General features: G+C 37.3%; 2 protein-coding genes across 2 annotated transcripts in view; one reads left to right on the top strand and one right to left on the bottom strand.

The window, feature by feature from the left end:
- The window catches only part of LOC126962034 (cytochrome P450 2C18), a 263,118-nt gene that overhangs the window by 63,240 nt on the left and 176,372 nt on the right, over positions 1-23,506 (bottom strand). The window lies entirely within an intron of this gene.
- LOC126962037 (cytochrome P450 2C20) overlaps positions 21,033-23,506 on the top strand; it is a 32,613-nt gene continuing 30,139 nt past the window's right edge. The window contains exons 1-3 of the mRNA XM_050802814.1: positions 21,033-21,306; positions 22,533-22,695; positions 22,874-23,020. Of these exons, the coding sequence (XP_050658771.1) occupies positions 21,139-21,306; positions 22,533-22,695; positions 22,874-23,020 (478 nt within the window). The 5' untranslated portion in view covers positions 21,033-21,138. The remainder of the gene's footprint in view (positions 21,307-22,532; positions 22,696-22,873; positions 23,021-23,506) is intronic.

Below are 23,506 nucleotides of genomic sequence, written 5' to 3'. Positions count from 1 at the left end.
CCTTTCTCATTTTTGTCAGATTTGTCAAAGATCTGATGGTTATAGATGTGTGGTGTTATTTCCGAGGCCTCTGTTCTATCCTGTTCGTGTATATATCTGCTTTGTTACCAGTACCATGGTGTTGTGGTTACGGTAGGCTTGTAATATAGTTTGAAGTCAGGTATCTTCATACCTCCAGCTTTGTTCTTTTGGCTTAGGATTGTCTTGGCAATGCAGGCTCTTTTGTGGTTCCATATGAACTTTAAAGCAGTTTTTTCCAATTCTGTGAAGAAACTCATTGGTAGCTTGATGGGGATGGCATTGAATCTATAAATTACCTTGGGCAGTATGGCCATTTTCACGATATTGATTCTTCCTATCCATGAGCATGGAAGGTTCTTCCAGTTGTTTGTGTCCTCTTTTATTTCATTGAGCAGTGGTTTGTAGTTCTCCTTGAGGAGTTCCTTCACATCCCTTGTAAGTTGTATTCCTAGGTATTTTATTCTCTTTGTAGGAATTGTGAATGGGAGTTCACTCATGATTTGGCTCTCTGTTTGTCTGTTATTGGTGTATAAGAATGCTTGTGATTTTTGCACATTGATTTTGTATCCTGAGACTTTGCTGAAGTTGCTTACCAGCTGAAGATTTTGGGCTTTAATCATGGGGTTTTCTAAATATACAATCATGTCATCTGCAAACAGGGACAGTTTGACTTCCTCTTTTCCTAAGTGAATATACTTTATTTCTTTCTCTTACCTCATTGCCCTAGCCAGAAATTCCAACACTATGTTGAATAGGAGCGATGAGAGAGGGTATCTTTGACTTGTGCTGGTTTTCAAATATGGTATTTGGTTTTTGCTTGTTGAATTGTTTGATTTCCTTATAGCTATTGGATAATAGACTTTGTGACATGCATCTTTTGTGAATATGTTCTACTATTCTCTGGTTGTCTGTTTATATTTAGTTTTTTTTTTTTTTTTTTTTTTTTTCTGCAGAAGCTTTTTAATTGATCCCACTTACCAATTTTGGTTTTTGTTACAATTTCTTTTGAGGTCTTAGTCATAAATTCTTTGCCAAAATTGATATCCAACATGGTATTTCCTAGCTTTTCTTATTTTTTTTTAGATCTACATTTAAGTCTTTAATCCATCTTGAGTTATTTTTTGTGTAGGGTGAAAAGAAGGGTGCCAGTTCCAATCTTCTGCATATGGATAGCCAGTTATTCCAGCATCATTTATTCAACAGGGAGTATTTTCCACATTGTTTGTTATTGTTGACTTTGTTGAAGAACATGTGGTTGTACATGTGTGGCTTTATTTCTGGGTTCTATAACATGTTCCTTTGGTCTATGTGTCTGTTTTTGTGTCAGTGCCATATTATTTTGGTTACTGTAGCCTTGTAGTATATTTTGAAGTCAGGTAATATGGTGCCTCTAGCTTTGTTCTTTTTACTTTTCCTTTGGCTATTCATGCCCCTTTTTATTGTTCCATATGAATTTTAGAATAATTTTGTTTAATTACAGGAAAAATGACATTAATTTTTTTATTATGGGAAAAATGGCACTGGTGGCTTAATAACAAAAAATAGTGAATCTTTAAATTGCTTTCAGCAATAAGGTCATTTTAATGATATTGATTCTTTTTATCCATGAGAGTGGAATGTCTTTCCATTTGTTTTCATTACCTCTAATTTCTTTCAGCAGTGTTTTCTAATTTTCATCGTAGAAACCTTTCACTTCCTTGGTAAGCCATATTTCTAAATATTTTATTTTTTGTGGCTTTTGTAAATGTAATTGTATTTTTGATTTGGCTCTCAGCTTGGAATTTATTGTTATATAGAAAAGCTACTAATATTCGTACACTGATTTTTTATCCTTAAACTTTACTGAAATTGTTAGTCAGTTCTAGGAGCCCTCTGGCAGAGTGTCTGAGGTTTTCTAGGTATAGAATCATATTGTCTGTGAAGAGAGTTAGTTTTACTTCCTCTCTTCTTATTTGGATGTTTTTTCTTTCTTTCTCTTGACTGATTGTTCTGGCTAGGACTTTCAGTACTATACTGAATAAGAGTGATGTGAATGGGAATCCTTGTCTTGTTCTAGTTCTCAAGAGAAATGGTTCCAGCTTTTGCCTGTTCAGTATAATGTTGACCATGGATTTTCATATATGGCTTTAAAATATTAAAGCCATATATGTTAAACTAAATTCATGCGCTAGGCCTTAATAAACCAGACCAAACCAAAAAGAGTCACTCATACTAACTACAGCATAATCAAACTAAAAGTTAAAAGAAAAAAACCAAATATCAAAACAGAACAAGTTTTTTTTCTCTCTCTCTCTTAAAAATAAATACTGGGGGGAAGGTGGAGCAATATGACAACATAGAAGGCTCCAGTAATCATTCCCCTGACAGGACACCAATTAAACAACTATCTGTTAGAAAAAAAACAGTCTTGAATAAACAATATCACCTCCCCCCATCTCTTCCTCCCACCTCTGCAGCTACTGTGTGGTGCAGAAAGCATTTCTGAGTGCTGGGGGAGAGAACACACTGCAATTATGAGGCACTGAACTCAGTGCTGTTCTGTTATAGCAGAAGGAAAGCCAGAACAAACTCAGCTGATACCTGCCCACAAATGGAGCATTTAAACCAGCCCTAGACAGAGAGAATTGTCAATCCAGGAGATGGAACTTGAGTTCTCTCAAGCCTCTCCACCATGGGCTAATGTGGTCTAGAGTATCTAAATACTCTTAAAAGGCAACCTAACTCACAAGGACTCCAACTTTTAGGTGAGTGCTAGTGCTGAACTGGGCCCAGAGTCAGGAGACTTAGGGTGGGTGGGGAACGTGACCTACTGAGACATCAGCTGGTGATGGTTAAGGGAGTGATGGCACCTCCCCTCCCCAAAACCTCAGGCTGCATAGCTCACAGCTCCAAAAGAGATCCTTTTCTTCCACTTGAGGCAAGGAGAGAGAAGAGTCAAAAGGACTTTGTCTTGCATTTTGGATACCCAGTCACCCACAGCAAGATAGGGTACCAGTCAGACTCATGAGGCCCTGGTTCTAGTCTCTAGCTCCCTGATGATATTTCTAGACAACTCTGGGCCAGAAAGGCTGTGATGAAGAGAAAGACCCAGTGCTAGCAGCATCCATCACCTGATAAATGAATAATCCTTAAGCCCTGAATAATCAATGGCGATACTAAGATACTAAATTGGAAACTTTGAGTGAAACTCTGAGACTTGCAGGCTTCAAGTACCAACTTGGCCACAGAGGGGCAAAGTACCAAGTGGGCTACTGGAGTCATTGATTCCAGGACTTGGCACTTGGACAGCATTTTGGAACCTGTTCAGGACCAGAGGGGAGCCCACTTCCCTGAAGAATGAATTACAGGCCAGGCAGCATTAAACACAAGCTGACTGAGGCCCTTAAGCCTTAATAGACCATCAGTGGTCATCTTGCAGAACTTCCCAGGGGTCTGTCATGGTGGTGGCCATGGAGTGAGACTCTTCTGCCTTTTGAAGGGGAGTAAGGGTGGGAAGGACTGCATCTTGTAGTTTGAATGCCATCTTGGCCACAGTACCACAAAACATCAGATAGACTTCTAAAGATTTTGACTCTAGTCCCTGGCTCCTGACAGGACCTTTGGACTCACCTATGGCCTAGAGGACCTCACCATCCTGAAAGGAAGGACACAAGCCTGGCTGGCATTGCCACCTGCTTAGTGTAGAGCCTTAGAGTTTTGAGCAAACATAAACAAAGCATAGTTACAGAAGCCCATGGGTGGGATCCAGTGCTGTGTTGGCTTCAGGTTTGAACCAGTGCATTCATAGTGGTGATGGCCACAGGGATGCTTGTGTCACCCACCTGCAGCTTCAGGTGGCTCAAAAGAGACTTTGTTTGAGAGAAAGTACAAAGAAAGAACAAGAGTACCTGTCTGGTAATCCAGAGAATTCTCCAAAATCTTGTCCAAGAACATCACGATGGTAACTCAATAAGTCTGCAAGAACTACAGCATTACTGAGCTTTCATTACCACCTAAAGCAGATACAGCTTAGACAACACCCAAATTCTTTCAAATAACTGAAAAGCCTACGAAGAAGGACTGACACACAAGCTCAGACTGCAAAGACTGCAATAAATACCTAATTCATCAATACCCAGACACAGATGAACAAATATTAAGAAAATCCAGGAAAACATAACCTCACCAGATACACTAAATAAGGCACCAGAGACCAATCCTGAAGCAACAGAAATATGTGACCTTTAAGACAGAGAATTCAAAATAGCTCTGTTTAGGAAACTCAAAGAAATTCAAGATAATACAGAAAAAGAATTCAGAATTATATCAGATAAAGTTAACAAAAAGATTGAAATAATTTTTTAAAAATCAAGAAGACATCTTGGAGTTTAAAAATCCAATTGGCATGCTGAAATATGCATCAAAGTCTTTTAATAACAGAACTGATCAAACAAAAGAAGAATTAGTGAGCTTAAAGACAGGCCATTTAAAAATACACAGTCAGAGGAGACAAAAATAAAAAGCAATGAAGCACTACTATAGGATCTAAAAAATAGCCCCAAAACATAAAATCTAAGAGCTAGTGGCCTTAAAGAGGAGGTAGAGAAAGAGATAGGATAGAAAGTTTATTCAAATGAATAAAAACAGAGAACTTCTCAAACCTAGAGAATGATATTAGTATCTAAGATTATGAAACATCAAGCAGATTTAATCCAAAGAAGACTACCTCAAGGCATTTAATGATAAAACTCCCAAAGGTTAAGGATTAAAAATAAACAGGATTCTAAAAGCAGCAACAGAAAAGAAAGAAATGACATACAATGGAGCTCCAGTACGTATGACAGCAGAATTTAGTGCACACCTTACATTCCAGGAGAGAGTGGCAAGGCATATTTAAAGTGCTGAAAGAAAGAAGATTTTTTACCCTACAATAGTGTATCTGGCAAAAAAAAAAAAAAAAAAAAAAAAAAAAAAAAAAAAAAAAAAAAAAAAAAAAAATCCTTCAAAAATGGAGACATAAATACTTTCTCAGACCAATGCTGAGGGATTTTGTCAACACAAAGCCTGTCCTACAGGAAATGCTAGAGGGAGTACTTTAATCAGAAAGAAAAGGACGTAAATAAGCAATAAGTAAGCACCTCAAGATACAAATCTCACTGACAAAGTAAGTACACAGGAAAACATAGAATATTACAACACTCTAAACTGTTGTGTATAAACTACTCTTTTTTTTTTTTTTTTTTTTTTTTTTTTTTTCCTGAGACAGAGTCTCGCTCTGTCGCCCAAGCTGGAGTGCAGTGGTGTGATCCACATCTGGCCATAAACTACTCTTGTCTTACATAGAAAGGCTGAATTATGAACCAATCAAAAATAATAACTACAACAACTTTTCAAGAAATAGGCAGTGCCATAAGATATAAATAGATACTACAAAAAGTTAAAAAGCAGGTGGAAGAAGTTGAGGTGTAGAGCTTTTATTAGTTCATTTTTGCTTGTTTGTTTGTTTATGTAAACAGTGTTACATTGCTATCAGGTTAAAATAGTGGGTACTGAGAAAGTATTTGCAAGCCCATATGGGAACCTCAAGCCAAAATACATAAAATGGATACACAAAAAATATAAAGCAAGAAACTAAATTGTATCAACAGAGAAAATCACTTTCACTTGAAGGAAGACAGGAAGGAAGGAAGGAAATACCACAAAACAACCAGAAAACAAATGAGAAAATGGCAGGAGTAAGTCCTTACTTATCAATAATAACACTGAATGTAAATGGAATAAACCCTCCAATCAAAACACATAGAGTGGCTAAATGGAGGCAAAAACAAGATCTATTGACCTGCTGCTTACAAGAAACACACTTCACCTATAGAGACACACATAGACTGAATGTAAAAAAATGGAAAAATATATTTCATGCCACTGGAATCCAAAAAAAGCAGGTGTAGCCATCCTAATGTCAGACTAAATAGATTTTAAGACAAAAATTATAAGAAGAAACAAATAAATCCGCTTTTGATGACTGGAGTCAATTCAGACAGACAATATAAGAATTTTAAATATATATGCACTCAACATTGTAGCACCCAGATATGTAAAGCAAATAAGATTAGAGATATATAGAGAGGTAAACTTTAATACAATAATAACTGGAGATTTCAACACTTTACTTTCAACATTGGATAGGTTCACTTGACAGAAAGTAAACAAAGAGGCTGGGTACAGTGGCTCACACCTGTAATCCCAGCACGTTAAGAGGCCAGAGTGAAGAGATGACTTCAGGAGTCTGAGACCAGACTGGCAACATACTGGGACAATGTTCCTACTCCAAAAAGAAAAAAGAAAAAGAAAAAGAGGGAAGGGAAGGGAAGGGGAAGGGAAAGAGGAAAGGGGAAAGGGAAGGGGAAGGTGAAAGGGAAGGGCGAGAGGGAAGTGGAGGGGAGGGAAGGGGAGGAAAGGGGAGACATCTTTTTTTTTTTAATTTATTCTTATTCTTTTTTTTAAATTTATGTATTATTATTATACTTTAAGTTGTAGGGTACATGTGCATAACGTGCAGGTTTGTTACATATGTATACTTGTGCCATGTTGGTGTGCTGCACCCATCAACTCGTCATTTACATCAGGTATAACTCCCAATGCAATCCCTCCCCCCTCCCCCCTCCCCATGATAGGCCCTGGTGTGTGATGTTCCCCTTCCAGAGTCCAAGTGATCTCATTGTTCAGTTCCCACCTATGAGTGAGAACATGTGGTGTTTGGTTTTCTGTTCTTGTGATACTTTGCTAAGAATGCTGGTTTCCAGCTGCATCCATGTCCCTACAAAGGACACAAACTCATCCTTTTTTATGGCTGCATAGTATTCCATGGTGTATATGTGCCACATTTTCTTAATCCAATCTGTCACTGATGGACATTTGGGTTGATTCCAAGTCTTTGCTATTGTGAATAGTGTTGCAATAAACATATGAGTGCATGTGTCTTTATAGCAGCATAATTTATAATCCTTTGGGTATATACCCAGTAATGGGATGGCTGGGTCATATGGTACATCTAGTTCTAGATCCTTGAGGAATCGCCATACTGTTTTCCATAATGGTTGAACTAGTTTACAGTCCCACCAACAGTGTAAAAGTGTTCCTATTTCTCCACATCCTCTCCAGCACCTGTTGTTTCCTGACTTTTTAATGATCGCCATTCTAACTGGTGTGAGATGGTATCTCATTGTGGTTTTGATTTGCATTTCTCTGATGGCCAGTGATGATGAGCATTTTTTCATGTGGCTGTTGGCTGTATGAATGTCTTCTTTTGAGAAATGTCTGTTCATATCCTTTGCCCACTTTTTGATGGGGTTGTTTGTTTTTTTCTTCTAAATTTGTTTGAGTTCTTTGTAGGTTCTGGATATTAGCCCTTTGTCAGATGAGTAGATTGCAAAAATTTTCTCCCATTCTGTAGGTTGCCTGTTCACTCTGATGGTAGTTTCTTTTGCTGTGCAGAAGCTCTTTAGTTTAATGAGATCCCATTTGTCAATTTTGGCTTTTGCTGCCATTGCTTTTGGTGTTTTAGACATGAAGTCTTTGCCCATACCTATGTCCTGAATGGTACTACCTAGGTTTTCCTCTAGGATTTTTATGGTATTAGGTCTAACATTTAAGTCTCTAATCCATCTTGAATTAATTTTCGTATAAGGAGTAAGGAAAGGATCCAGTTTCAGCTTTCTACTTATGGCTAGCCAATTTTCCCAGCACCATTTATTAAATAGGGAATCCTTTCCCCATTTCTTGTTTCTCTCAAGTTTGTCAAAGATCAGATGGCTGTAGATGTGTGGTATTATTTCTGAGGACTCTGTTCTGTTCCATTGGTCTATATCTCTGTTTTGGTACCAGTACCATGCTGTTTTGGTTACTGTAGCCTTGTAGTATAGTTTGAAGTCAGGTAGCGTGATGCCTCCAGCTTTGTTCTTTTGACTTAGGATTGTCTTGGAGATGCGGGCTCTTTTTTGGTTCCATATGAACTTTAAAGCAGTTTTTTCCAATTCTGTGAAGAAACTCATTGGTAGCTTGATGGGGATGGCATTGAATCTATAAATTACCTTGGGCAGTATGGCCATTTTCACGATATTGATTCTTCCTATCCATGAGCATGGTATGTTCTTCCATTTGTTTGTGTCCTCTTTTATTTCACTGAGCAGTGGTTTGTAGTTCTCCTTGAAGAGGTCCTTTACATCCCTTGTAAGTTGGATTCCTAGGTATTTTATTCTCTTTGAAGCAATTGTGAATGGAAGTTCATTCCTGATTTGGCTCTCTGTTTGTCTGTTACTGGTGTATAAGAATGCTTGTGATTTTTGCACATTAACTTTGTATCCTGAGACTTTGCTGAAGTTGCTTATCAGCTTAAGGAGATTTTGGGCTGAGACGATGGGGTTTTCTAAATATACAATCATGTCATCTGCAAACAGGGACAGTTTGACTTCTTCTTTTCCTAACTGAATACCCTTGATTTCTTTCTCTTGCCTAATTGCCCTAGCCAGAACTTCCAACACTATGTTGAATAGGAGTGGTGAGAGAGGGCATCCCTGTCTTGTGCCAGTTTTCAAAGGGAATTTTTCCAGTTTTTGCCCATTCAGTATGATATTGGCTGTGGGTTTGTCATAAATAGCTCTTATTATTTTGAGATACGTTCCATCAATACCAATTTTATTGAGTGTTTTTAGCATGAAGGGCTGTAGAATTTTGTCAAAAGCCTTTTCTGCATCTATTGAGATAATCATGTGGTTCTTGTCTTTGGTTCTCTTTATATGCTGGATTATGTTTATTGATTTGCGAATGTTGAACCAGCCTTGCATCCCAGGGATGAAGCCCACTTGATCATGGTGGATAAGCTTTTTGATGTGTTGCTGAATCTGGTTTGCCAGTATTTTATTGAGGATTTTTGCATCGATGTTCATCAGGGATATTGGTCTAAAATTCTCTTTTTTTGTTGTGTCTCTGCCAGGCTTTGGTATCAGGATGATGTTGGCCTCATAAAATGAGTTAGGGAGGATTCCCTCTTTTTCTATTGATTGGAACAGTTTCAGAAGGAATGGTACCAACTCCTCCTTGTACCTCTGGTAGAATTCAGCTGTGAATCCATCTGGTCTTGGACTTTTTTTGGTTGGTAGGCTATTAATTATTGCCTCAATTTCAGAGCCTGCTATTGGTCTATTCAGGGATTCAACTTCTTCCTGGTTTAGTCTTGGAAGAGTGTAAGTGTCCAGGAAATTATCCATTTCTTCTAGATTTTCCAGTTTATTTGCGTAGAGGTGTTTATAGTATTCTCTGATGGTAGTTTGTATTTCTGTGGGGTCGGTGGTGATATCCCCTTTATCATTTTTAATTGCGTCGATTTGATTCTTCTCTCTTTTCTTCTTTATTAGTCTTGCTAGTGGTCTGTCAATTTGTTGAACTTTTCAAAAAACCAACTCCTGGATTCATTGATTTTTTGGAGGGTTTTTTGTGTCTCTATCTCCTTCAGTTCTGCTCTGATCTTAGTTATTTCTTGCCTTCTGCTAGCTTTCGAATGTGTTTGCTCTTGCTTTTCTAGTTCTTTTAATTGTGATGTTAGAGTGTCAATTTTAGATCTTTCCTGCTTTCTCTTGTGGGCATTTAGTGCTATAAATTTCCCTCTACACACTGCTTTAAATGTGTCCCAGAGATTCTGGTATGTTGTATCTTTGTTCTCATTGGTTTCAAAGAACATCTTTATTTCTGCCTTCATTTCGTTATGTACCCAGTAGTCACTCAGGAGCAGGTTGTTCAGTTTCCATGTAGTTGAGCGGTTTTGATTGAGTTTCTTAGTCCTGAGTTCTAGTTTGATTGCACTGTGGTCTGAGAGACAGTTTGTTATAATTTCTGTTCTTGTACATTTGCTGAGGAGTGCTTTACTTCCAATTACGTGGTCGATTTTGGAGTAAGTACGATGTGGTGCTGAGAAGAATGTATATTCTGTTGATTTGGGGTGGAGAGTTCTATAGCTGTCTATTAGGTCTGCTTGCTGCAGAGATGAGTTCAATTCCTGGATATCCTTGTTAACTTTCTGTCTCGTTGATCTGTCTAATGTTGACAGTGGAGTGTTGAAGTCTCCCATTATTATTGTATGGGAGTCTAAGTCTCTTTGTAAGTCTCTAAGGACTTGCTTGATGAATCTGGGTGCTCCTGTATTGGGTGCATATATATTTAGGATAGTTAGCTCTTCCTGTTGAATTGATCCCTTTACCATTATGTAATGGCCTTCTTTGTCTCTTTGGATCTTTGATGGTTTAAAGTCTGTTTTATCAGAGACTAGTATTGCAACCCCCGCTTTTTTTTGTTCTCCATTTGCTTGGTAAATCTTCCTCCATCCCTTTATTTTGAGCCTATGTATGTCTCTGCGTGTGAGATGGGTCTCCTGAATACAGCAGACTGATGGGTCTTGACTCTTTATCCAGTTTGCCAGTCTGTGTCTTTCATTGGAGCATTTAGTCCATTTACATTTCAGGTTAAGATTGTTATGTGTGAACTTGACCCTGCCATTATGATATTAACTGGTTATTTTGCTCGTTAGTTGATGCAGTTTCTTCCTTGCCTCGATGGTCTTTACATTTTGGCATGTTTTTGCAATGGCTGGTACCGGTTGTTCCTTTCCTTGTTTAGTGCTTCCTTCAGGGTCTCTTGTAAGGCAGGCCTAGTGGTGACAAAATCTCTAAGCATTTGCTTATCTGTAAAGGATTTCATTTCTCCTTCACTTATGAATCTTAGTTTGGCTGGATATGAAATTCTGGGTTTAAAATTCTTTTCTTTAAGAATGTTGAATATTGGCCCCCACTCTCTTCTGGCTTGGAGAGTTTCTGCTGAGAGATCTGCTGTTAGTCTGATGGGCTTCCCTTTGTGGGTAACCCGACCTTTCTTTCTGGCTGCCCTTAAGATTTTTTCCTTCATTTCAACTTTGGTGAATCTGGCAATTATGTGTCTTGGAGTTGCTCTTCTCGAGGAGTATCTTTGTGGCGTTCTCTGTATTTCCTGGATTTGAATGTTGGCCTGCCCTACTAGGTTGGGGAAGTTCTCCTGGATGATATCCTGAAGAGTGTTTTCCAACTTGGTTCCATTTTCCCCCTCACTTTCAGGCACCCCAATCAGACGTAGATTTGGTCTTTTTGCATAATCCCATACTTCTTGCAGGCTTTGTTCATTTCTTTTTCTTCTTTTTTCTTTTGGTTTCTCTTCTCGCTTCATTTCATTCATTTGATCCTCAATCGCTGATACTCTTTCTTCCAGTTGATCGAGTCGGTTACTGAAGCTTGTGCATTTGTCATGTATTTCTCGTGTCATGGTTTTCATCTCTTTCATTTCGTTTATGACCTTCTCTGCATTAATTACTCTAGCCATCAATTCTTCCACTTTTTTTTCAAGATTTTTAGTTTCTTTGCGCTGGGTACGTAATTCCTCCTTTAGCTCTGTGAAATTTGATGGACTGAAGCCTTCTTCTCTCATCTCATCAAAGTCATTCTCCGTCCAGCTTTGATCCGTTGCTGGCGATGAGCTGCGCTCCTTTGCCGGGGGAGATGTGCTCTTATTTTTGGAATTTCCAGCTTTTCTGCCCTGCTTTTTCCCCATCTTTGTGGTTTTATCTGCCTCTGGTATTTGATGATGGTGATGTACTGATGGGGTTTTGGTGTAGGTGTCCTTCCTGTTTGATAGTTTTCCTTCTAACAGTCAGGACCCTCAGCTGTAGGTCTGTCAGAGATTGCTTGAGGTCCACTCCAGACCCTGTTTGCCTGAGTATCAGCAGCAGAGGCTGCAGAAGATAGAATCTTTCTGAACAGCGAGTGTACCTGTCTGATTCTTGCTTTGGAAGCTTCCTCTCAGGGGTGTACTCCACCCTGTGAGGTGTGGGGTGTCAGACTGCCCCTAGTGGGGGATGTCTCCCAGTTAGGCTACTCAGGGGTCAGGGACCCACTTGAGCAGGGAGTCTGTCCCTTCTCAGATCTCAACCTCCATGTTGGGAGATCCACTGCTCTCTTCAAAGCTGTCAGACAGAGTCATTTGCGTCTGCAGAGGTTTCTGCTGCATTTGTCATTGTGTTCTGTGCCCTGTCCCCAGAGGTGGAGTCTACAGAGACAGGCAGGTTTCCTTGAGCTGCTGTGAGCTCCACCCAGTTTGAGCTTCCCAGCAGCTTTCTTTACCTACTTAAGCCTCAGCAATGGCGGGCGCCCCTCCCCCAGCCTCGCTGCTGCCTTGCCGGTAGATGACAGACTGCTGTGCTAGCAATGAGGGAGGCTCCGTGGGTGTGGGACCCTCCTGGCCAGGTGTGGGATATGATCTCCTAGTGTGCCTGTTTGCTTAAAGTGCAGTATTGGGGTGGGAGTTACCCCATTTTCCGGGTGTTGTGTGTCTCAGTTCCCCTGGCTAGGAAAAGGGATTCCCTTCCCCCTTGCGCTTCCCAGGTGAGGCAATGCCTCGCGCTGCTTCAGCTCTCGCTGGTCTGGCTGCAGCCACTGACCAGCACCGATCGTCAGGCACTCCCCAGTGAGATGAACCCAGTACCTCAGTTGAAAATGCAGAAATCACCGGTCTTCTGTGTCACTCGCGCTGGGAGTTGGAGACTGGAGCTGTTCCTGTTAGGCCATCTTGCTCCGCCCCTCCGGGGAGACATCTTTCATAATCTGCACTACACACCAAACAGTATATAATAGATATTTACAGAAGATTTTATACAGTCACTCTAGAACACACACTCTTTTCCTCAGCACATGGATTATTCTCAATAATAGACCACACTTTAAGTCACAAAACAAATCTTAAAGCATTCAAAAATAATTGAAATAATATAAACCAACTTCTATGGCTGCAGTAAAGTAAAACTAGAAGTCAATAACAAGAGGAATCTTGGAAAATAAACAAATACATGAAAATTAAACAGTGTGCTCCTGAATGACCAGCGAGTCAATGAAGAAATTTAGACGGAAATTGAAAATTTCTTGAAATAAATGATAGTAGAAACACAGCATAACAAACCTATGAGATACAGCAAAAGCAGTACTAAGAGGGAATTTTATAGCTGTAAGTGCCTACATCAAAAAAGGAGAAAAACCTTCCAAAAATAAACCATAACAATGCATCTTAAAGAAAAAGAAAAGCAAGAGCAAATGAAAACCAAAAGTAGAAAAAAGGAAATAATAAAGATCAAAACATAAATAAATGAAATTGAAAAGAAAACAATATAGAAGATGAATTAGCAAAACGTTGATTTTGGAAGGTTAAACAAAACTGAAAACGCTCTAGCAATATTAACTTTAAAAAGAGAAGACCCAAATAAATGAAATCAGAGATGAGAAAAGAGACCTGACAACTGATACTGCAGAAATTTAAAGGATCATTAGTGGTTACTATGAGCAACTATAAGTCAATAAATTGAAAAATTTAGAAGAAATGGACAAATTCCTAGACATATACAACCTATCAAGATTGAAACATGAAGGAATCTAAAGCCTGACAAGCCAATAACAAGCAATGAGATCAAAGTTGTATTTAAAATCTTCCGTGAAGAGAAGCCCTGGACCCGAAAGCTTCACTACTGAATCCCACCAAGCATTTAAAAAAGGACTAATACCAATTCTACTTAAACTATGCCAAAAAAAAAAAAAAAAAAAAAAAAGAAAAAAAAAAAAAAGAGCAGGAGGGAATACTTCCAAGCTCATTCTACAAAGCCAGTATTACCCTGACAATAAAACCAGGCAAAAACACATCAAAAAGAAAAAATGATGGGCCAATTTCACTGATGAATATTGATGCAAAAATTCTCAACAAAATGCTAGCAAGCTGAGTTCAACAATATTTTAAAAGGACCATTCATCATGACCAAGTGGGATTTATCCCTGGGAAGGAAGGATGGTTTAACATATGTAAATCAATTAATGTGATACATCCTATCAACAGAATGAAAACTATGTGATCATTTCAATTAATGCTGGAAAATAATTTGATAAAGTTCAACATCCTTTCATGATAAAAACATTCAAAAAATGGGGAATAAAGGAAATAAAATTCAACATAGTAAAACTCATATATGATGGAACTATTAATTATGACAGTTATTATCTTATCTAAAGAGGAAAAATTGATAGGTTTTTCTCTAAGATCTAGAGTTTAAAAACAATGCCCATTTTTATTTTCACCACTGTTATTGAACATAATATTGGAAGTCCTAGCTAGAGTAATTAGACAAGAGAAAGAAATAAAGGGCATTTGAATGAAAAAGGACAAAATCAAATTACCCTTGTTGCAGATGGTATAATTTTATATTTGGAAAAACCTAAAGATTCCACCAAAAAAACTATTAGAACTGATTTAGAAATTTAGTCAAGTTGCATGATACAAAATCAACATACAAAAATAAGTAGTATTTTTATATGTCAATAGTCAACAACCTGAAAAAAATTAAAAAGTAACCTCATTTACAATAGTCACGAATAAAATTAAAGACATAGGAATTAACTTAATCATATGAGAGAAAGAGCTCTACAATAAAAACTATAAAACCCTAATCAAAAAAATTGAAGAGAGCAGCAAAAAAATGAAAAGATATTTCATGTTCATGGATGGGAAAAATCAATATTGTTAAAATATTCATGCTACCCAAAGAAATCTACAGATTCAATGCTATCACTACCAAAAAAAACATTCTTCACAGAAATAGAGAAAAAAAAAACTATCCTAAAATTTATAAGGAATTACAAAAGACCTAGAATAGCAAAAGCCGTTCTAAACAAAAATAATAAAATCAGAAGAACCACATTACCTGACTTCAAATTTTACCACAAGATTACAGTAACCCAAACAACATGGCACTGGCATAATAAAAAGACACATAAACTGATAGAACAGAATAGAGAGTCCAGAGACAAATTCACACAACTACAGTGAAGTCACTTTTGACAAACATGTCAAGAACATACACTGGGGAAAAGACCATTTTTTCATAAATGGTGCTAGGAAAACTGGATATCCATGGGCAGACAAATGAAACTAGACCTGTATAATCATATACAAATATCATATCTAAATGGATTAAAGACTTAAATCTAAGACCTTGAACTATGAAAATACTATGAAAGAACATTGAGGAAAATCTCCAAGACACTGGTCTGGGCAAAGATTTCTTGAGCTATATACCCCACAAGCACAGACAACCAAAGCAAAAATAGACAAATTAGAACACATCAAGTTAAAACACTTATGCATAATAAATAAAACAATCAACAAAGTGAAGACACAGCCTACAGAATGGGAGAAAATATTTGCAAACTACCCATCTGACAAGAGATTAGTAACCAGAATATATAAGGAGCTCAAACATTTCTATAGAAAGATATTTAATAATCTGATCAAAAAATAGGCAAAAGACTTGAATAAATATTTCTCAAAAGAAGACATATGAATGGCAAATAGGCATATAAAAATGTGCTTAACACTGATCATCAGAGAAATGTAAATTAAAACTACAATGAGATATCATCTCACTTCAGTGAAAATGGCTTATATCCAAATGACAGGCAATAACAAATGAAGAAAATGTGGAGAAAAGGGAGCCCTCATACACAGTTGGCAGGAAGATAAATTACTACAACCACTATGAGAGAACAGTTTAGAGGTTTCTTGGAAACTAAAAATAGAGCTACCATATGATCCAGCAATCCCATTGCTGGGTGCATACCCTAAAGAAAGGGAATCAGTGTGTCAAAGAGATAACTGCACTCCTATGTTTGTCGCAGTACTGTTCACAATAGCTGAGATTTGGAATGAACCTAAGTGTCCATCGACAGATGAATGGATAAAGAAAATGTGGCATATATACACAAAGAAGTTCTATTCAGCCATAAAAAAGAATGAGATCCAGTCATTTGCAACAATATAGATTCAACTGGAGATCATTATGTTAAGTGAAATAAGTCAGACACAGAAAGACAAACATTGCATGTTTTTACTTATTTGTGAGTTCTAAAAATCAAAGAAATGTAACTCATTTCATACCCCCCATTCTTCCACTACCCTTCCCAGCCTCTGGTAACTCTTCTCTCTATTAGAGAAGTTACTCTCTCATAGTTACAAGAGGCTGGGAAGGGTAGTGGGAGGGTGGGGGGTATCTGGGGTGCTTAATGATTGCAAAAAAATAGTTAAAGTAAAAAAGACCTACTATTTGATAGAAAACCAGGGTGATTATAGTCATTAATCATTGAATTGTACATTTTAAAATAACTAAAAGAGTATAATTGTATTGTAACTCAAAGGATAAATGCTTGAGGGGATGGATATTCTATTCTTCATGATTTGATTTTTACACATTACATGCCTGTATCAACACATCTCATGTACTCCATAAATAAGCACACCTACATTGTACCCACAGAAATTAAAAATTAAAGAAATATAAATAAAATGAATTCCAAAATAAAGAGAGTCTCTCTACTGTAAACCTTACAAATATACTGTGAAATACTTACTCCTGTATTAGAACAGAATAGAAAATCCATAAATGAAGCCACATACCTATGGACTACAGATCTTTGGCAAAGTTGACAAAGATATACACTGTGGAAAGGATACCCTATTCAATAAATGGTGCTGGGAAAATAAACTTGCCATAAACAGAAGAATGAAATTGTGCCCCTAATTCTCGCTACATATCAAAATTTACTTAAGATGGATTAAAGAAAAATGTGAGACCTAAAACCACAAAAATCATAGGAGAAAACCTAGGAAAAATTCTGACATTGGCCTAGGCAAATAATTCATAACTAAGACCTCTAAAACAAATGCAAAATAGCCTGTGACAATTTTAACCTTGCCCAGTTTTTAATGGGGTTATTTGTTTTGTCTTATTGACTTCTTTGAGTTCCTTATAAATTCTGGATATTAGCTCTTTTCTGAATACATAGTTTGCAAATATTTTATACTATTCTGTAGGTTGTCTGTTTACTCTGTTAATTATTTCCTTGCTGTGCAGAAGCTTTTTAGTTTAATTAAGCCCCGCTTGTCTTAAGATGTTTTTGCAAAAATAAGAATCTAGATGTAGATCTCACAGTATTCACAAAAGTTAACTGCAAATTGTTTATAGAACTAAATGTGAAACAAAAAAACTATAAAACTCTGAAAAGATAACATAGGAGAAAATATAGAAAACTTTGGCAATGGTTCTTCAAATACAATAACAAGCGCACAATCCATGAAAGAAACAATCAATAATCTGAACTTTGTTAAAACAAAAAAGTTTTACTCTGTAAAAGACATTATCAAGGAAAGGAGAAGTCCATCTAAAAGAGGAATAATAGTTCCAAAAGATACAAGAATATATCTTTATAAGAATAAAACACTGTCATCCAAAATACTCAAAGAACTCTTAAAGTTTAACAATAAAAAACTGGACACCCTTAATAGAAACATGGCAAAAGATTTAAACAGATACCCCACCCAAGAAGATAAACAGATGTCAAATAAGCATGAAAACTGTTCAACATTACACATAATTAGGGACCTGCAAATGAAGACAACAATGACACATACCTTTACAATAAGAACATCTAAGGCATTGATAAAACCAAATGTTGGCAAGGATTTGAAGCAATGGGAACTATTAGTTATTGATGGTATGAATGCAAAATGTTACAGACGCTCTGGAAGAGAGGTTGGTGGCTTCTCACAAAACTAAAATATGCTTACCATATGATCCAGAAGTTGTGCTCCTTGATATTTGCCAAATGAGTTGAAAACATATGTCCACACAAAACTTACACATGGACATTTATAGTATCTTTACTGATTATTGCCAAAATTGGAAGCAACCAAGATACTCTTCACTAGATGAATAAACTGTGGTACATCAATGCAAGGGAATATTACTATATTACTATTTGGTGGTAAGAAGAAATGACCTTTCAAGCCATGAGAAGACATAGAGAAACCTTCTGCGTATTAGTAAGTGAAGGAAACCTGTCTGAAAAGGCTACATACTGTGTGATTCCAACTATATAACAATCTCTTATAGTAAAGGCAAAACTATGGCAACACTAAAGTGAACTATGGTTCGCTTGTTACCAAGGACTTGCAGGGAAGGGAGAGAATAGGCAGAGCACAGAGGATTTTTCAGAGAGCAAATCTATTCTGTATGATGCTACGATGGTGGATATATAGCATTATACATTAGTCAAATTTATAGAATGTACAACACAAAGAGTAAACGCTATGTAAACTTTGAACTTTGATTGATGATTATGTCTTATTGTTGGTTCACTGACTGTAACTGATGAACCCCACTGATGGAGGTTGTTGATTGTGGGAAAGACTATTTGTAGGTGCTGCGAAGGGGTTTGTGGGAACTGTTGGTGGGAGGCTAAAATTGCTATAAAAATAAATTCTATTAATAAAAAAATCGTGTCTAATTCACCACTCTAACCAAGCTGAGGTTGGTGTCAATCTGTGACTGTGGAGGGCTTAATTAATGTTAATACACTCTTGATCATTTGGACTCAGGTGGGATTTCTATGAGATGGGGTATTTCACTGAACCACCAACAGGAAAACTGGGATTCTAATACAAAATCTTTTACTGGTGCATTGATAATGCTCTAACTCACTGAGTCACCAATTGCTCACTCCTGAAAAACAAAACAAAATTAAATTAGTAGATCTCAGAGATCCTAACTGTCTTTAAATTATCTACCTACCTTTTATTCTTAAAAAGAAGGGTCAAGGCAGGAGCCTCAGCTCAAGAGAAGAAACAAGGAGCAGAGCAAGGACAACTGTCTCTCACGGAATAAAATTATTGCTCTAAAGAGAGAAAGTGAACTTATTTTATCCAAATAAACTAGCTTATACCTATGTCAGTGAGGCAGTAAATTACTGCTTCCCTTTGCCTAGATAAAGGACTCACCAGGACCTGGACTCACTCACCTTTTACAGGTTGTAAAACCAAACACGTCTGACCTACATTTTACTCAACTGGTGCTAGAATTATTAACTAAATTAATGTTTATTTTGAAAGTCACTGATTAGATTAATCCACAAGTGTGGAATTTTAGTAAATCTTGGTGCACAATCAACAACCCCCATCAGTGGGGTTCATTAGTTACAGTCAGTAAACCAACAATAAGACATAATGATCAACCAAAGTTCAAAGTTTACATAGGGTTTACTCTTTGTGTTGTACATTCTATTAGTAACTGAATGTTTTGCTTAAAAGGAACGCAGCAAGATGCAGGGGTTATGGTTTCCAGCCCCAGCTTGGTCACTTGCATTCTGTGTGCCCTTAGCTAAAGTACTGAATCTCCATAGTCTAACTTTCTCCTCTCTAAACTGGGAATAATTTTACAGGGGGCAAAGATAATTGAGAGAATAAAAAGAGATGTGACGAGTGTGAAAATTCTCTGTAAATTTGTCATAATGTCTGTAGACATAATCGATAAAACATTGTATAACTAGGTCTTAATATTTTCCTAATGAAAGAGCTGGAAATAACTGTACTGGTCAATTTAGAATAAAGGTAATCTTTTCAGAGCATGCCTTTGTACATACACTTTGTCATTAGTGATCTAGGAAAGTTCATAAATCCAGTTGAATTCAGATCTTCATGACCATTGACTATCAGTTCCCATTCAGGTCTGCACATTACAGTCGTTCTGTGCCCTGGGTCCATTCAATGATTTCCCTGTGTTCCATCTTCTATTGAATCCACAACTGTTGTTCTGTATATAATTTCTCTTCCTTGCTGTGTATGATTACATTCTATTGTCTGTAACAATAACAGACCAAAAACAATAGAAGCAGCTATGTCTGGAGGTGACTGGGAGGAGGAGAAGCCATAGATTTTCAAGCCCGCTGCTATACGTTATTTGAGATTGGCCCTTTCCTTAACAGTGCTGAACAATTTTCACTTGTGAGGTGATTCAGAGGGCAGAACTCTAATTTTTATTTCTTCTTTTGAGCATCTCTTGTCCTCTTATCCTTATAAACAAATAATGGACTTCTATTTAATGTGAAGCCTGTTGCTTTCTGAACAGAGTCAAGGTGGTGTATTTTCAGAGTAACTAATGTCTGGGGTTTGTTTGGTTTTTCTAAAATTGTTCTTGAGCCAGCTCTGGTGCAAGTGGTAATGCACCCCAATGGGCATCAGAAGATCTCTGCTCAAATCCCGGTTTTACCAGTGATGAGCTGTGTGGCACTGACAGGTGTCCTGTTCTCCCAGAGTTTCTTTCCCCATTTGAAAAATAAAAAATGATAATCTCTACATTCCAGTCTCTTTTAATGATGAATATACATAGATATATTATTTTATATATTTGATATATTTAATAATATAAATATGTATTTATGTTATTATTATGTAATAATGTATGTAACACTCCCTGCTAATTCAGTGTGTCTCTTTGACATGTAAACAATCACCTATTATTATAATAATGTAATAATAACATAAATATTATGTAATAACATAAATACAGATTTATGTATATTGTTTATATACAATTTAAATACATATATAATTTATTAGTTAATGCTTTGATATATGTGTGGTCATTCAACATGTATGAGTTATATTCAGTATTTCATGTTTAGGCAGCAGTATTTTAAGTGAACTATAATAAATATTTGAAAGGCTTTTGTTATCAAGGGCAAAGTCTCTTATTTTTTGATATAGCATTACAATGTACACTTTTTATACACGACATATAGAATACACTGATTTCCCTCAAAGTCATAAATTCCCAACTGTGTCATTAATCTGATAATATGGAATTTTGAGTATATTGGAACATAGAATCATTTACTTCAGTATTTCTCCATCATCACAGCACATTGGAACAACCAGGGACTTTTAATTACCAATACCTGGGCTCCAATCCAATATAATTAAACCAGAATCTCCTAGACGGGAACTGCAAAGAAGAAGTAGGACAAAAGAACATTTTTTCTCTATCCATGGGCCAGAGTCCACACAGAAAAAAAGTATAAATTGGACCTAGGTGATTGCTTACTTTACATGTCAAAGAGACACACACTGAATTAGCAGGGAGTCTTATAAAAGCCTTGGAGTGCAAGCTCTCAGCTGTCTTAGTAAGAAGAGAAGTCTTCAATGGATCCTTTTGTGGTCCTGGTGCTCTGTCTCTCCTTTGTGCTTCTCTTTTCACTCTGGAGACAGAGCTCTGGGAGAAGGAAGCTCCCTCCTGGCCCCACTCCTCTTCCTATTATTGGAAATATGCTACAGATAGATGTTAAGGACATCTGCAAATCTTTCAGCAATGTAAGTATGCTTTACGTTCCTCCAGTCACTTGCAAAGGGTAAGTTATTTGACTGTTATTTTTAGACAAAATATATTCCTGGAAGCACACTATTACAATAGATCATTGTAAAGCAAAATACTCCCTCTGAACTTCTTTGATGTTTCTTTTGTCTTTCTAAGTCTGTCATTGTCAGAAATAGTAGAGTGTGTTGATACATTTTGTGAATACACAGTCATTAGGGTCATTGTACGATAGAATCATTTAATACAATGTCAAAAGTTTGAAGTGCTGTTTCCCCTCTTTGTTTCAGAGGGTTTTGCTATGATTTTTGACTGAAGGTGAAGGTAAATGTGTGTGATTAGAAATTTCATCCAATAAGTCCTCTACCGGAGTAGTCATGTGTTTTATTCAGAGTGGTCATGAAAATCAAACTTCTCTGAAGATCGCTTTGATGGCTGATATGAAAGAAATATCTATGGGTTCAGGGCAAGCATAAGTGCATGAAAGAAAGAAGTAACCAGTCAGGGCCCAATTGGTGGTTAACATAATTCTTCTGGATTCTGAACAAAGCCACTGTCTGTGGCCAAGATTGCTGGAGAATGGAAGAAATTCTTCTTCCAGGAGATGCTGAATGTCCTGATTCTAACTTTGTGGTGTTTCATCTTTCCATACTGGTAATATCAGTAGTTACAAACTGGATTGGGCATTAGAATTGCCTAGGGTGACACTGAAAATACAGATTTCTAGGGTTCATCACAGGACTGCTGAATCAGAATCCTCATGGTAAGAGCTTTACAGGTGACCCTGAAGTCCTTAGCTGGGTATTGGCCTCAAGGCAGACATGGGGGAGTGATAAATTGCTCAAGCATAAGCTTAAATTAGCAGAGGTTCAAGTTTGGAGCTTCTATATATTACCTGTGGGACTCTGAGAATGAATTTGGAATTCTCTGGCCTCAGTTTCTTCATTTTTAAAACAGGGCAAATGAATGTGCTCAATGTGTTGAAGTGAGGATGAACTGTGATTTGTGTACCAATTGCCTGGGTTATTGCATAGCACATCATAGGCCATCTATAAGTGGCTGCTATAACAATCACCATCACATTTATGTACAAAATTCAGAAATATCGAATCTATGTGTGGCAAATATAACATGAAAAAATACAATGAAAATATCAGTCTGAATCATACATAATATTTGGGCAAATAGCGACTTATTTTGCTGCTATTTGCATTTCCTTTCCCAGTTCTCAAAAGTCTATGGTCCTGTGTTCACCGTGTATTTTGGCATGAATCCTGTAGTGGTGTTGCATGGATATGAGGCAGTGAAGGAAGCCCTGATTGATAATGGAGAGGAGTTTTCTGGAAGAGGCATTTTGCCAATATCTCAAAGAACTACCAAGGGACTTGGTAGGTGTGCATATACCTGTGTCAGCTTTGGTAACTGGGGTGAGGAGGATGGAAAACAGACTCCTAAAAAGCTTCTCAGTAGAGCTTAGCCTATCTGCCTGGCTGCCAAGTGTTGCAGTGCTTTCTTCCTTGGTTGTGAATTCTCCTAGTTTCTGCCCTTTTTTTTTTTTTTTGTTAGGATTTTCCAGCAATGGAAAGAGATGGAAGGAGATCCGGCGTTTCTCCCTCACAACCTTGCGGAATTTTGGGATGGGGAAGAGGAGCATTGAGGACCGTGTTCAAGAGGAAGCTCGCTGCCTTGTGGAGGAGTTGAGAAAAACCAAGGGTGGGTGACTCTACTCTGCATCACTGACCTTAACAGTTAGCTGTCTTCACCAATGACATCCTTAGAAACATTTCAGGGGTGGCCAGATCTTCATTGTGCATCCTGGTTGTCAGCCCTCAGGTGGTGGAGGGAGGTTTGAAGCAGAGACAAGGGAAGTTTTGTGTACCTGTGCTTTAGCTGTATAAATGTGTTTGTTCATAGGGTGTAGGAATAAAAAGTCATTTAATCCAATTTTCTGCTCAATTTTGTTTCCCTGTTTTCAAATCAGAAATCATAAATAAGGGTCTTGAGTTCATTTTTGAAAAGAGTTAAAGAAAGTTTCCCCCCATAACATAAATCTGCATTGCCTCCACCAGAACATTTCACCAGAGAACACTTGGAAAGTAGACATGGTGGAAATGACCTCATCACACCCTATGGAACATGAACCAAGTGACATGTGCTTTCATTTGATTAGAGTTTTTTCATATGGTCAGACTCACATGT

Source organism: Macaca thibetana, chromosome 9 (genome assembly GCF_024542745.1).
Source record: "Macaca thibetana thibetana isolate TM-01 chromosome 9, ASM2454274v1, whole genome shotgun sequence".
NCBI classification, from domain to species: Eukaryota; Metazoa; Chordata; class Mammalia; order Primates; family Cercopithecidae; genus Macaca; species Macaca thibetana.
Note: the sequence above shows the minus strand (reverse complement) of the source record. Positions and strands in the feature narration are given on the sequence as shown.